Source organism: Palaemon carinicauda, chromosome 29 (assembly GCF_036898095.1).
Source record: "Palaemon carinicauda isolate YSFRI2023 chromosome 29, ASM3689809v2, whole genome shotgun sequence".
Classification (NCBI taxonomy): Eukaryota; Metazoa; Arthropoda; class Malacostraca; order Decapoda; family Palaemonidae; genus Palaemon; species Palaemon carinicauda.
This window is the reverse complement of record NC_090753.1, coordinates 97615474-97630431: the sequence shown is the minus strand read 5'-3', so window position 1 is coordinate 97630431 and position 14958 is coordinate 97615474. Positions and strand designations below refer to the sequence as shown.

General features: G+C 37.8%; 1 protein-coding gene across 3 annotated transcripts in view; it reads right to left on the bottom strand.

The window, feature by feature from the left end:
* LOC137622383 (cytochrome P450 4C1-like) overlaps positions 1-14958 on the bottom strand; it is a 30428-nt gene that overhangs the window by 13081 nt on the left and 2389 nt on the right. Inside the window, exons 2-4 of one of the 3 annotated variants that reach the window (XM_068352991.1) lie at positions 4142-4263; positions 2722-2803; positions 1529-1632 (exon numbers count right to left, since the gene is read on the bottom strand). In XM_068352991.1, coding sequence (XP_068209092.1) covers positions 1529-1632; positions 2722-2803; positions 4142-4255 — 300 coding nt within the window. In that variant the 5' untranslated portion in view covers positions 4256-4263. The remainder of the gene's footprint in view (positions 1-1528; positions 1633-2721; positions 2804-4141; positions 4264-14958) is intronic. The other 2 variants (XM_068352992.1, XM_068352993.1) reach the window with 2 other exon arrangements.

Sequence of the window (14958 nt, the reverse complement as noted above, 5' to 3'; positions counted from 1 at the left end):
TGAAAGAGACGTGAGTGAATCTCAAAATCACGACCCATCCATTGATAGTTTACATGTCCATTAGGCTACTAAAACTCATACAATACAGAACTATAAAAGCTTGTAGAATAATTTACACTTCGAGTAAAATCTGAACAAAACTACTCATAATGCCACAAATACAGTAGAGAGGAGATTGGAAAGTCACTGGAATTTATACAAGCATTTTCCCTTGTTAGTCAAGCACGTTGGCAACAGGTGCTACTGATCAGTTAGGTCTTTTGATTATATCTGGACTAGAGAGAGAGAGAAAAAAAATAAGGAGCGCTTCATATGAATTAAGTTTGTCACTACTGCTGATTAATGATAAATGCATATATGATTTTTAAAATGCAGTGTAGTCTACTGCTGCCCAAGGCTTAAAGTTATGAGAAAATTTTATTTTAGTGCATTGCCAATAGATAGCGCTGATCAGAGAGCTAATGCGCGCGGGGTTATTTTGTAGAGGAGCTTTCTGAACTTCCCTTTACTGCTTTTGATAATGCCAAAGGGACTTGAACAATCTACTACGCCACCGCCATCTATCGAAGCAGTTTACCTTAGCGGGTCAGGTTTTGGAAATGATGCAGTATGGGGTGCTGGCTATCTCTACATGGGCCATCTCTACGAAATCATAAAAATTGCATAACTTCCGTAAAATCTCTGGAATTTGGGTTTTTCAATGTATAGAAATATAAACAGCTACGTTTACAGGGAAAGGTTAATAAACGAATTTCATTTATGGCCAAATCAAGTCATTGGCAGTAACATCAGATGTTGAGTTGATTAAGAGGAAGAAAGAGAGAGCCAATTGAAAATCATAAGTAGGGGAGAAACTTATTCTATAGTATAATTTAATAAGGATGATATATTTTACAGATTTTTATGGTTGGAATTACGTCTTGGGATCATGTTCTGCAATTTTAAGGCTTTAGTGTACATTTAGAGTATTTGTAACATTGATTGTAATGATAGCATTGAAAATGATAATACTGCATAAACGTAAGTTTGAACTAACCATTTAGCAAAATAACAACCTTAAGATACTACTAGCCGGAACCCCACAAAAAACTAAAACCCCTTTAGAAATTAAAGAAGGGCCCCACACTTCATGTGATTAGACAAGAATTATTAATACCATATTAGGCTACTGTTTTTTTAAGTATAGATATTTATGAATCTTTAATATTTTGCTAGTATAAAATGATAAAAAGTTGATAATTAACCATTGCTGGGCTGTGTTAAAGGCATCTGTTCATCCTAACCAGGTGGCATGCGTAAATAAAAATAAGTTAGTGTTTTTGCTGCCTTTTGCATTGAAAGCAAAGCAAGCACTCACACCTAGTCCCAAATGCCAAGCAAAACGATCAAAGTCTCAGAAGCCAAAACTCAATGGTAACAGAGTCTCGTTTTGCAGTTCATATCATACATCAGAATGTGAGACTATTTCATCTCCCCCAAAATGGTTACAAGAAAATACAAAATGCATACTCCAACTATTGGCAATTACCTCAGCGGCCTTGGCTTTTGATATGATACAATAGGGCCTCTGACCTAGCCATATTCTCATCACGTCTCCAAAATCACAGAAGCTGACGAGCTTTGCAAAAACCTCTGCAAATGATCGTATTTCATTAAATGTAGTTTCCATAGGAGTTATGCTCGGTAGCTTAAGATCAGTCAAGCAGGCTTCATCAAAGTTGCAATATCCTTTAATGTCATATACTTCGATATCAGATTAGATAAAATTAGATCCAGGGTACAATAACTGATTGGCTTAAGCCTTAACTGGAGTAAGATATGGCATACCTATTTAAACATGATTTTAAAACCTTATTTTTTTAAAAATAAAGTTTTACTTTTATGTATGGTAATTTAAAGTATTGTATTTAATAAAAGAAAATACGAAATCAGCAAAATAACAAATTCTGAAGATAATGTTCTCTAGGGTAAATGATATGTAATTCAGGTGGAGTTTATTTATATGCATACATTTATGTATATATATATATATATATATATATATATATATATATATATATATATATATATATATATATATGCTAACACTATAATCAAAATTAGTACTGTGCACCTAATGGGGTGTTGTTTGACAACAGTTGATAGGGTATAGATCACATCTAGACTACTCCCCACTAGCTAACTCACTAGTAAATAGGTACCAGCATCTTACGGGATCGAAATAAAAACTCCCAAATTTTCATAAAAAAGGAAAAAAATCTTAACCTTCCGGGAATCATACACTCCAGAATGGAAGCAGACGAAGGTGAAAATTTTTAGACATTTGTAAAATTTAGCAGTCTGTAGTGATTGTATGAAATATAAGGTGAACTGGCAAACATAAATAAGATTAGTATATTTTAAGTTTATCTAATTCTATCCACAAAATTTCCATCGGAAGAAATAGCAATTGTACGGTGAAGGCTTTCCATTCTTCAGCAGGTCTTCATGGCCGTTTGTCTTGAACCCGGTCGAAACTGGTAACATTTTGCAGAGGTTCTAGGCCTTAAAGCCCTATATTCTAACTCAAGTAGATGCTGGTATCCATTTACAACTTGGTGAACTGATTGGCGGTAGACTGGAAGTGGTCCAAAGATTCACAACTGTAAATTAAGAGTTGTACTCCTCAAACGTTTGTCTACACTACTTATGTAGCAAACAAAAACAATAATCAAACCTTACCTCTGGGTTCTACATTGACCTCCAGGGCATTGCCAAGGATAGGGATGCCAGGAGGCCCAGGTAGCTTCTCAATCAATGCAACCTGTTAAAAAAAAAAAATATATTTTTTCACTTTTAGGAGAATTACTTGCACACTTAAACATACACATAGACTGGCACAAAGACAGACAGACAGACAGATAGATAGATAGGTAGATGAATATAGCAGTTAAGTGAAGAGAAAATCACCGAACATCTTGAGTAAAGCGTTTTACAGCTTTGTACTTTTTCTGCCATAAAATCCCATATCGAACAATTTGCGAATGTGTAAATTGGGCATAGCAGAGAGCTAGTGCATGATGGATGAATTGCTCATGGAGAGAAATATGGATGGCATAGGGGTTAACGATGTTAATAAGACTAGGGTAAAAAGATGCTGGAATAGACGAGCGAAGTAAACCAAGGGATAGTGCTTTTGATATAATAAGAACTACTAGAGTTATGGGGTCCTTTGACTGGCTAGACAGCACTTCATTGGATCCTTCTCTCTGGTTACGGTTCACTTCGCCTTTGCCTACACATACACCGAATAGTCTGGCCTATTCTTTACAGATTCTCCTCTGTCCTCATACACCTGATAACACTGAAAATACCAAAAAATACTTCTTCAAAAAAATACTTCTTCACTCAAGGGGTTAACTACTGCACTGTAATTGCTCAGTGGCTACTTTCCTCTTGGTAAGGGTAGAAGAGACTCTTTAGCTATGGTAAGCAGCTCTTCTAGGAGAAAGACACTCCAAAATCAAACCATTGTTCTCTAGTCTTGGGTAGTGCCATAGCCTCTCTACCATGGTCTTCCAATGTCTTGGGTTAGAGTTTGCTTGCTAGAGGGTACACTCGGGCCCACTACTCTATCTAATTTCTCTTCTTATTTTGTTTAAGATTTTATAGGAAATATTTATTTCAATATTGTTACTATTCTTACAATATTTTTTTCTTTGTTTCCTTTCCTCACTGAGCTATTTTCCTTGTTGGGGCCCCTGGGCTTGTTTTTGCAACTAGGGTTGTAGCTTAGCAAGCAATAATAATAATAATAATAATAATAATAATAATAATAATAATAATAATAATAATAATAACAATAATTGGGCGAGGCTGGAGGGTGTAATCCAAGGATGGTAATGTATGACCCAGTAGAGCAGAGAAATTAAACGTTTCCTAGTGTTTCCATCTTTTCCCAGCTAAGTTTGAATAACATGTAAAGGTAGTTGTGCTGGCGACCTCGATGTATATGAGCCCAAGATAAAAAATGTTGGTCGGCCTGGATTTACTGTGAAATGAGACCTGTCAAAATAAATATGAATAAAAGACTTGATTGTTGAAAATTCAACAATTACAATAATGATATGAATTGGCAAGGCTTCCTGTTATACTGCAATACCTTTTGCATCCTCCTGATATACCACGTGATGACCAAGCCAATGATTGCTGTCAGAAACACGTATGGTACAGCATGCGGTACCAGACTTAACACGTCCTCCCTCAACCAAGCCATGATGCCTCCTACAATAAAGAATGAGAGAAGTTAGTCCTGCCATGATGTTATAGAATTGACGTATTATTACCAATAAAGTATCAATTGGGTTTATTCGAAATCCTACGGTTAAGGCATACAATTATTGAAAGAATATATTTGGATTATTGGTGTGTAAGTTTTCTTTAGATCCTAACAAATCAAAGAAGAAAATCCCATTGTATATTTACATAAAATCTGTGATATGATGATAACTCATAAACTGTATTAATCTCAGATACAAAAGCTCTGGGTGATAGGAGGATAGATGTGAGAGAGGCAAGAGAGCGTGCTAGAAATAGGAATGAATGGCGAGCGATTGTGACGCAGTTCCAGTAGGCCCTGCTGCTTCCTCCGGTGCCTTAGATGACCGCGGAGGTAGCAGCAGTAGGGGAGTCAGCATTATGAAGCTTCATCTGTGGTGGAAATGTGGGAGGTTGGGCTGTGGCACCCTAGCAGTACCAGCTGAACTCGGTTGAGTCCCTGATTAGGCTGAAGGAACATAGAGAGTAGAGGTCCCCTTTTTGTTTTGTTTCATTGTTGGTGTCGGCTACCCCCCAAAATTGGGGGAAGTGCCTTTGGTATATGGATGGATGGACAAAAGATTTCGATAGTATATGCAAGTATAATTATATAGATAGGTAGCTAGATGGATAGGTATACACAGTTATTTGTAATATGCATATAAGATGTATAATTTATGTATTTATATATATTGTGTGTATAGATACAGCGTATATAATATATATATATATATATATATATATATATATATATATATATATATATATATATATATATATTTGTAATTTTCAAGTAATAAAGATATGATGCAGTCCTATATACGTGTATATATATATATATATATATATATATATATATATATATATATATATATATATATATATGTATATGTATATATATACTGTGAATATATATATATATATATATATGTATATGTATATATATATATATATATATATTTACATATATATACATATATATATATATATATATATATATATATATATATATATATATATTTGTAATTTTCAAGTAATAAAGATATGATGCAGTCCTATATACGTGTATATATATATATATATATATATATATATATATATATATATATATATATATATATGTATATGTATATATATACTGTGAATATATATATATATATATATATATGTATATGTATATATATATATATATATATATATATATATATATATATATATATATATATATATTTACATATATATACATATATATATATATATATATATATATATATATATATATATTATTTATGAAGCTGGTCTAGCATTGAGTTAATAATTTATTTATGTATTTCATATGTGTATTTAAGAGATGAATAGCCAGCTCTTAAGGTGAGTTCCTCTCATGTAGGTTTAAGTAATTGTATGTAAATTACGTAAGACTTTCGTCATTAATTTAACTGTATTCTTCATTCAAGTCTGTATATATAAATTTACGTTGTTTTTAAGAATTAACTTTTTATTTCGTGTATTTTGTTATGAATCTTACGTAACTGTTTAAGAGTGCTATGTGATCCTACGAGGTATGAACGAGGGCTTATGTAATTTTTTTTTTTATGTTTTCATGAGGTATTGTGTCATATTTGTGAGAAATACGCAAATCTTATACTTGCCCGTACTTTTGGAAGGTTCTTGTAAAACCTAGTCTTTATTTTTTTTTTTAATGTTTGAGGACGAGGGTGGGCGGAGCTAGCTGAGAGAGAGTCATCTCGCTGGTGCGTTGGTAGGCGCCTGATAGGTAATCGTTGGCAACCTTAGCTGTTAGGCCAGCCCCCAACCTTCTAAACTCCTGACCTACATGGACCTAGAATAACTAAGTCAATATATATGTGCCAATAGGGATGCATAGGGCAGAAGAGAAACAGCCTGTCCTGTGAAAGAGCCAAAGTTCATCGTTTTGCTCTCAAGTGCCTCGAGTGTGTCCTCTCCAAAATATATAAGTTTGATACAACATATATTGTGTGCAGTGTGTTAAAACTTTACGGAAGATTTTAAAAGTGATTTCAAATTTATTGTGTCATTATGTGTTCTGGGGTTATATAAATTTTTGTAGCTGGCCCTGAAAGGTTTGTGCAAAAACGTGAAGTATATTTGTATCGCTATCTGGTTAAACTTTGTGTGAGCTAAAAATTCGTAATTTTATCAATTATTTTATGTAATTTCTTTAAGAGTTTAATCCTTAGAGTGTTAAAGGTTATCTATTTGCATTAGTTATCTAGACAAAATAATTGTGCAAAATTCAATTTCCAGTGAAACGGGTGATTATATAACATTCAGAGTGTTATAATTTCTTTTGTCTTAGTCTAAGTTTTGCTCAGTCTTAATATTTCGAATAATTTATTTTTAATGTAAATTCTTTCAAAGTGTTATAATTTTTCTAGAATATATTTATTGTTTTGTAAAGAGTGTATTATTTCCATCACCATGTTTTTTACAGAACTCTCTCGTATCCCTGTTAAAGAATCAATGTAAGAGGTTGTTTTGAATAGTTCTCAATAATAATTACCCAATTTTTTTTTTTACTGTACTTAAGAGACTTTGTGTATTCAGTGTTTTTATATATTGTAAGACGTGAAGAAAGAAAGGCAGAAGAAGCTCAACATGCGAGTGAAATGTAAGCAAGACAAGAAGAGAGGCAGAAAGAGAAGAAAAAGAAAGGGAAGATGCCAGATAGCTCGCAAGACACGTAAGGGAATTAGAGCTGTTGAATGCTCATGCACGGTCGGCAAGACACACAGAGGTGACCCCTGCAATGCACGGTTCCGTGTTTAATGTGACAAATGCCCAGAGGTTGATTCCAAAATTCACAGAAGAGGCTCCTGATGAATTCTTCGATCATTTTGAAATGGTCGCATTGACGATGCAATGGCCCGAAGATAAATGGTCTGAGTTATTGCAGAGTGTACTCTTTGGGAAAGGACGTAGTGCTTATCTGTCCTTATCCTAGGACCAGAGGAAGGAGTATCAAGAAGTGAAGAGGAGCGTGCTACAAGTATACCAGATGACCCCTGAATATTATAAGGAAAGGTTCCGAATTTCGCAGAAGGACGAGAGGATGACTTTCCTGGATTACGCTTATAAGGTACGACGAAGTTTTAAGAGATAGACAGAGGCTGCTAACATGAGGGAGATGGCTGATATAGAAGAATTGATAGTACCAGAACAATATCTATGACGAATTCCTCTCTCGCTTGAGAGAGAGAGAGAGAGAGAGGTAAAGAAACTTGATAAAGCCGCTTCGCTGAGTGAAGATTATAATATTATCAGTTGAAAAAACCCTCCTCGGACATGAAGTTTCACCCGTCGTTCCGACCAAGTGTCAAGTATTCGCTGATCCATGGAAATAAGTTCAATAATAACTATGTGAAAAAGTTCAAGTTACAGCACAAGTAGCACTGGTACTGTTCCTAAGCAGAATACGATAGTACCACAGCAACAATCGTCGAATCGTCCTCCTTCAAGTATCGTGAAAGACGTGCAGAAGGTTAATATTGTCTGTTTTAAGTGTGGCAAGAGAAGCCATATGAGTAAGGAATGTTGGTCAAATCAACCGAAAACAGTCACCCAAGTGGTTAAGGATAATTCGACTTCACAGAATGTGAAGACGAAGAAACAATAAAAAAGGCGAAGAGAAAAATAAAAAAGCTAACGTTTATACGACGAACAGGACGAACCCATACAGCATGGATGTCTTTAAACCTTATTTTTATGAAGGAATGTTAGCAGCAATAGACAGGAGTGAAAGAAACCCCGGTCAAGATATTGTATGACACAGGTTGCAACCATAGTGTGGTAATACGAGGAGTACACCTGTTGGTGGAACAGTCTCACAGGAGACTCGAGTATTTTGAAGGGAATGTGAGGAGAAGAGGTTACCTCTATTCGCCCTTTGAAACTGTCATGCGAACTGGTGTCAGGTAATTTTGATTTTGCGGTAAAGGATTCATTGGCTGTCGAAGGAGCAGAAGACCTGCTGGGTAATGAGGTTGGTGGATCGTCGTTTGTGCCTTGTCCCATTGTAACGGAGAAACCATTGAAGTATAGTCCTATGACTAAATTCGAGAAGGACTACACGCATCTGTTTCCTAGTTGTGTGATGACTAGGAGTATAACAAAGAAAATGACTGGAAAAGAAGAAAAAGAAATCGAATGAGCGATGAACTTGGAATATTTGTTTTCCAAAAAAGAGGATTCCCTTGATGGTACGCAAGAGAAAAACTCCGGAGTAAGGCTGAGAGAATAGGAATGACAGACGAATGGACAAGAAGACCAGGGAGAAATAGAAAACTCAGCGTTAGAGGTAGGACAAGTAAGTAGGAAAAGGCCGATAGGATTGTAACGGAAGGAGGCAACGGGAGTTGCTTATGAGGAAGCATAGACCCGCCGATATCCCTGGGAATGCCGAATGGGAGAAATACTGTCAGATATTGATTCCCGCACCGTTGAGAAGATAAGTGATTGCCGGAGAGCACGAGACGGGACATATGGGGAAAAGGAGGACGACAGAGAAGATTATGAAACGCTTTTTCTGGCCTGGGATGCATAACGACGTCAGTCAGTTCTGCAGCACATGTCACATTTGTCAGACGGCTGAAAACCATAAAGAGTGCTCCCTTACACCCGATGGTAGTGAGATGTTGTTTTGAATAGTTCTTAAAAATAATTACCCAATTTTGTTTGGAGTGTACTTAAAAGACCTTTGCATATTCAGTGTTTTTATATATTGCCGTCTGGGAGTTAAATAATTTTCCCAGAGTTCGGGTATTATGTAAATATAACCGATTTATGTAAAAACAAACAGGTGAGGTTGTTACTCGAGAGGTTGTGTAGCTTGCCAGCTGTAATATATAATATATATATTTGGTTTCCCAGACCATGGGCCCATAATATATATATATATATATATATATATATATATATATATATATATATATATATATATATATGTATATATATATATATATATATATATATATATATATATATACAAAGAAAGAAAAAAATAAGCCTTCTACATCTATATGATAAGGTACGTTTTGTACCCGGTTTGTAATAATTATCTAATGGGCACTTTATTATTATTATTATTATTATTATTATTATTATTATTATTATTATTATTATTATAATTCTAACTGCAAATTCTCCAACCCCAAGAACCCCTTCGCCTTTTTTATGGTTTCTTTAGGAATTTGAAATTTTATTTAAATAATCAAGGACGAGGTTAAGCGTTCTTCGGAGATGTTCCTCTAGTGGCTATCAACTAATTTAGAAATGAAGAAGAAGAAGATTGGGGGGTGGGGGAGAAGGAAAAGGGAGGAGATTGAGGAGGGGTAGTAAGATAGTGAGGGAAGGAAGAAAATTGGAAGGAGTAAGTGAAGAGATTAAAGAGCAGTAGAAAGATGAGGAGGGGAGAAGAAAGTTATGGGGAGAGAGAGAGAGAGAGAGAGAGAGAGAGAGAGAGAGAGAGAGAGAGAGAGAGAGAGAGAGAGAGAGAGAGAGGAGTAGAAAGAAGAAGAGGAAAGATAAAAACTGTTAGTAGTAAGGAGGAGATTGAGGAAGAATATAAGCATGGGAAGGAGGGGGAAAGGGAGAAATAAGGGAGAAAATTGAGGAGGAGAAGAAAGATGAGAAGGGAAGAAACCTGAGAGTAATAAAGGAGGAGATTTAGGAAGAGTAAAGAGAAGAGAAGGAGAGAAAGAAACTGGGAATAATATGAGAGGAGATTGAGGATGAGTAAAAGGATAGGGAGGAGGGAAGAAACTGGGAGTAAGAAGAGAAGGGAGATTGAGGAGGAGTAGAAGGGAAGGGAGGAGGGAAGTAACCTGGGAGGAGTAAGGAAGGAGATTGAGGAAGATTAGAAAGACGAAGATAAATGAAAAAACTGGTAGTAATAAGGGAGGAGATTGAGAAGGAGTAAAAAGAAGAGGATGAAGAAAAAAGCTGAGCGTAGTAAGGGAGAAGATTGAGGAGAGGTAGAAGGATGGGGAGAAGTGGATAAAACTTAATGGAGTAAAGGAGATTTAGGAGGATTAGAAAGATGAGGAGGAGAGAAGTAACCTATGGGAAGAAAGAGAGAAGATTAAGGAGGAGTAGACAGAAGAAAAGGATTCAAGGAATCCTGGGAGGAGTAAGGGAGGAGATTGAAGAGGAGTAGGAAAAAGAAGAGGATGGGAAAAACCTGGGAGTAATAAGGGAGGAGATGGAGGAGTGGTAGAAGGATGAGGAGGAGCTGAAGAAATTTGGAAGGATTAAAGGAGGAGATTGAGGAGGAGTAGAAAGATGAGGAGGGAAGAAACCTATGGGGAAGAGAGAAGAATAAGGAGGAGTAGAAAGAAGTAAAGGACGGAAAGAATGCCAGGAGGAGTAAGGGAGGAGATTGGGGAGGAGTAGAAAGAAGAGGAGTAAGGAAAAAACTGGGAGTAGTAAGGGAGGAGATTGAGAAGAGTAGAAATATGGGAAGGAGGAAAAAAGGGAATAAAAAAGGAGGAGATTGAGGAGGAGTGGAAGGATAGGGAGGAGGGAAGAAACGAGGGAGCAATAAGGGAGGAGATTGGGGGAGGAGTAGAAGGATAGGGAGGAGGGAAGAAACATAGAACGATTAAGGGAAGAAATTAAGGAGTAGTAGAAAGAAGAAGAGGAGGGGAAGCTACTGGCAGTAATAAGAGAGGAGATTGAGGGGGAGTAAAAGGATAAGGAGGAGGGAAGAAACCTTGCAGGAGTAGGGGAGGAGATTGAGGAGGAGTAAAAAGATGCGAATGAAGGAAAAAAACTGGGAGTAGTAAGGTAGAAGATTGAGGAGGGTAGAAGGATGGGGAGGAGGTGAAAAAAAATTGAAAGGAGTAAAGGAGGAGATTAAGGAGGGTTAGAAAGAGGAGGAAAAAAGAAGAAACCTATGGGGAGAAAGAGAGGAGAATAAGGAGGAGTAGAAAGAAGAAGTGGAGGCAAAGAATTCCAGGAGGAATAAGGGAGGAGATTGAGGAGGGGTAAAAAGAAGAGGAAGAAGGAAAAAAATGGGAGTAGTAAGGGAGAAGATTGAAGAAGAGTAGAAGTTTGGGAAGGAAGGAAAAAGGGAGTAATAAGGGACAAGATAGAGGAGTAGAAAGATGAGGAGGGAAGAAACCTGGATATATTAAGAGAGGAGATTAAGGAGTAGTAGGCTAGGGAGGAGGGAGGAAATCTGGGAGGAGTAAGGGAGGCGATTGAGGAAGAGTAGAAGGATGCAGAGGAAGGAAAAAACCTGGGAGTAATAAGGGAGGACATTGAGGAGTAGTAGAAAGAAGAGGAGGAGGGGAAGAAACTGGTAGCAATAAAAGAGGAGATTTAGGAGGAATAAAAGGATAGGAAACTGAAAAGAAACTGGGAGTAATAAGAGAGGAGATTGAGGAGGAATAAAAGGATAGGAAACTGAAAAGAAACTGGGAGTAATAAGAGAGGAGATTGAGGAGGAATAAAAGGATAGGAAACTGAAAAGAAAGTGGGAGAAATAAGAGAGGAGATTGAGGAGGAATAAAAGGATAGGGAGGAGGGAAGAAACTTGGAACGAGTAAGGGAGGAGATTGAGGAGGAGTAGAAAGAAGAGGAGGTTAGGAAGAAACTGCGAGTAATAAGAAAGGAGATCAAAGAGGAGTAGAAGGAAGGGGAGGAGGGAAAAGACCTGGGAGGAGTGAGGGAGGAGATTGAGGAGGAGTAGAAAGATGAGGGGGAAAATTTGGATTAATAAGGGAGGGAATTGAGAAGGAGTAGGAAGAACAGAATGAGGGAAAGAAACTGTGTAAAAGGAGAGGAGATTGAGGAGTAGAAAGATGAGGAGGAAGGAAAAAACTGGGAGTAATAAGGGGAGAGATTAAGGAGGAGTAGAAAGAAGAGGAGGATGGGAAGAAACTGTGTGTAGAAGGAGAGGAGATGGAGGAGGAGTAGAAGGAGGGAAGAAACCTTGAAGGAGTAAAGGAGGAAATTGAGTAGGAGTAGAAAAATGATGAGGAAGGAACAAAAATGATAGTAATAAGGGAGGAGATTGAGGAGTAGAAAGAGAAGGAGGAAGGAAAAAACTGCGACGAGTAAGGGAGGAGATTGAGGAAGAATAGAAGGATGGGCATGATGGGAAGAAACCTGGAAGGAGTAAAGGAGGAGATTGAAGAATAGAAAGGTTTGTAGGAAGGAAAAATACTGGGCGTAGTAAGGGAGGAGATATACGAGGAGTAGAAAGAACAGGAGTAGTGGAAGAAACTAGAAGTAATTTAGTATGAGAGGAGATTCAGGAGGAGCAGAAGGATGGGAAGGAGGGAAGAAACCTGAGAGGAGTAAGGGAGAAGATTGAGGAGGGGTAGAGGGATGGGGAGGAGTGGAAAAAAATTTAAAGGAGTTAAGGAGGAGGTTGAGGAGGGTTAGAAAAAGGAGGAAGAGGGAAGAAACCTATGGGGAGAAAGAGAGGAGAATAAGGAGGAGTAGAAAGAAGAAGAGGAGGGAAAGAATACCAGTAGGAGTAAGGGAGGAGATTGAGGAGTAAAACGAAGAGGAGGAAGGAAAATACTGGGAGTAATAAGGGAGGAGATGGAAGAAGAGTAGAAGTATGGGAAGGGGGGAAAAGGGGAGTAATAAGAGAGGTGTATTAATGGGGGAGATTGAGGAGGAGTAGAAGGCTAGGGAGGAGGAAAGAAACCTGGGAGTAATGAGGGAGGATATTGAGGAGCAGTAGAAAGAAGAGGAGGAGGGGAAGAAACTGGGATTAATAAGAGTGGAGATCGAGGAGGAATAGACGGATAGGAAGAAGGGAAGAAACCTGGGAGGAGTAAGGGAGGAGATTGAGGGGGAATAGAAAGATGCAGAGGAAGGAAAAAAAATGGTAGTAGGAGGTTGGCCAGGGCACCAACCACCCGTTGAGATACTACCGCTAGAGAGTTATGGGGGTCTTTTGACTGACCAGACAGTACTACATTGGATCCTTCTCTCATTTTCCCTTTGCCTACACATACACACTGAATAGTCTGGCCTATTCTTTACATATTTTCCTCTGTCCTCATACCCCTGACAACACAGATTACCAAACAATTCTTCTTCACTCAAGGGGTTACTGCATTTTAATTGTTCAGTGGCCACTTTTCTCTTGGTAGGGGTAGAAGAGACTCTTTAGCTATGGTAAGCAGCTCTTCTAGAAGGACACTCCAAAATAAAATTAAAAAAACATTGTTCTCTAGTCTTGGGTAGTGCCATTGCCTCTGTACCATGGTCTTCCACTACCTGGGATTAGAGCTCTCTTGCTTGAGGATACACTCGAGCACACTACTAGGGTTATAGCTTAGCTAATAATAATAATAATAATAATAATAATAATAATAATAATAATAATAATAATAATAATAATAATAATAATAATAAGGGAGAATATTGAAGAGGAGTAGAAAGAAGAGGAGGAGGGGAAGAAATTTCGAGTAATAAGAGAGGAGATTGATGAGGAATAGAAGGATGGGGAGGAGGGAAGAAACCTGGGAGGAGTGAGGGAGGAGATTGAGGAGGAGTAGAACGATAAGGAGGGGGGAAATTGGGAGTAATAAGGGAGGAGATTGAGAAGGAGTAGTAAGAACAGGATGATGGGAAGAAACTCGGTGTAGAAGGAGGGGGGATTGAGTAGTAGAAAGATGAGGAGGAAGGAAAAAACGGGGAGTACTAAGGGAGGAGATTTAGGAGAAGTAGAAAGAAGAAGAGGATGGGAAGAAACTGGGTGCGGGAGAGGAGATTAAGGAGGAGTAGAAGGAGGGGAAGGAGGGAAGATACCTGGAAGAAGTAAAGGAGGAAATCGAGTAGCAGTAGCAAGATGATGAGGAAGGAATAAAAATGGTAGTAAGAGTGGAGATTGAGGAGTAGAAAAAGGAGGAAGGAAAAAACTGGAAGTAGTATGAGAGGACATTAAGGAAGAGCAGAAGGATGGGAAGGAGGGAAGAAACCTGGGAGGAGTAAAGGAAGAGATTGAGGAGGAGTAGAAAGATGATTGGGAAGTAAAAAACTAGGAGTAGTGAGGGAGGAGATTGAGGAGTAGAAAGAAGAGAAGGATGGAAAGTAACCTAGGAGGAATTAGAGAGGAGAATGAGTAAGGGAGATGAATTAGGAGTAGAAAGATAAAGAGGAAGCGAAGACACTCGGGGTGCAAGAGTAAACAGTGTGTTTGTTTATCATTAAGTACAATGACTTGCCAGTGTCGTATTGCATTTTTTACCGGACTGCTATCCCAGAGATCTGGTGGACCCAGAATACCACTGATAAGATCCGAGATAGTATCACGAGACAATAGGACAAGATGTTATGGTTTCCCGTTTTAGGATGATCTACAGTCTCCTTGGAGACCTTTTATGTTGATTAAAAACGACCAATATATGAAACTTTATATTAGTGCTTCAATTATATCTCGGTGTGTCCCGGTTCCTCCTCTATGGCGGAGGGAGTAGTCATACCTTGGTGAGAGGGGGAACCGTTGGCAAGTGCTCTCTGAAGTCGCAATTTTAATTAATTGCTGAAACAGCTGACTCGTAGCTAGGAAAGGGGAAGAGGGGGGGAGGGGTTGAATCTATATGTACAGTATATGTACGTTTGCGTTCATATCCAAATGTTTAGCCGTCATTTCAAACG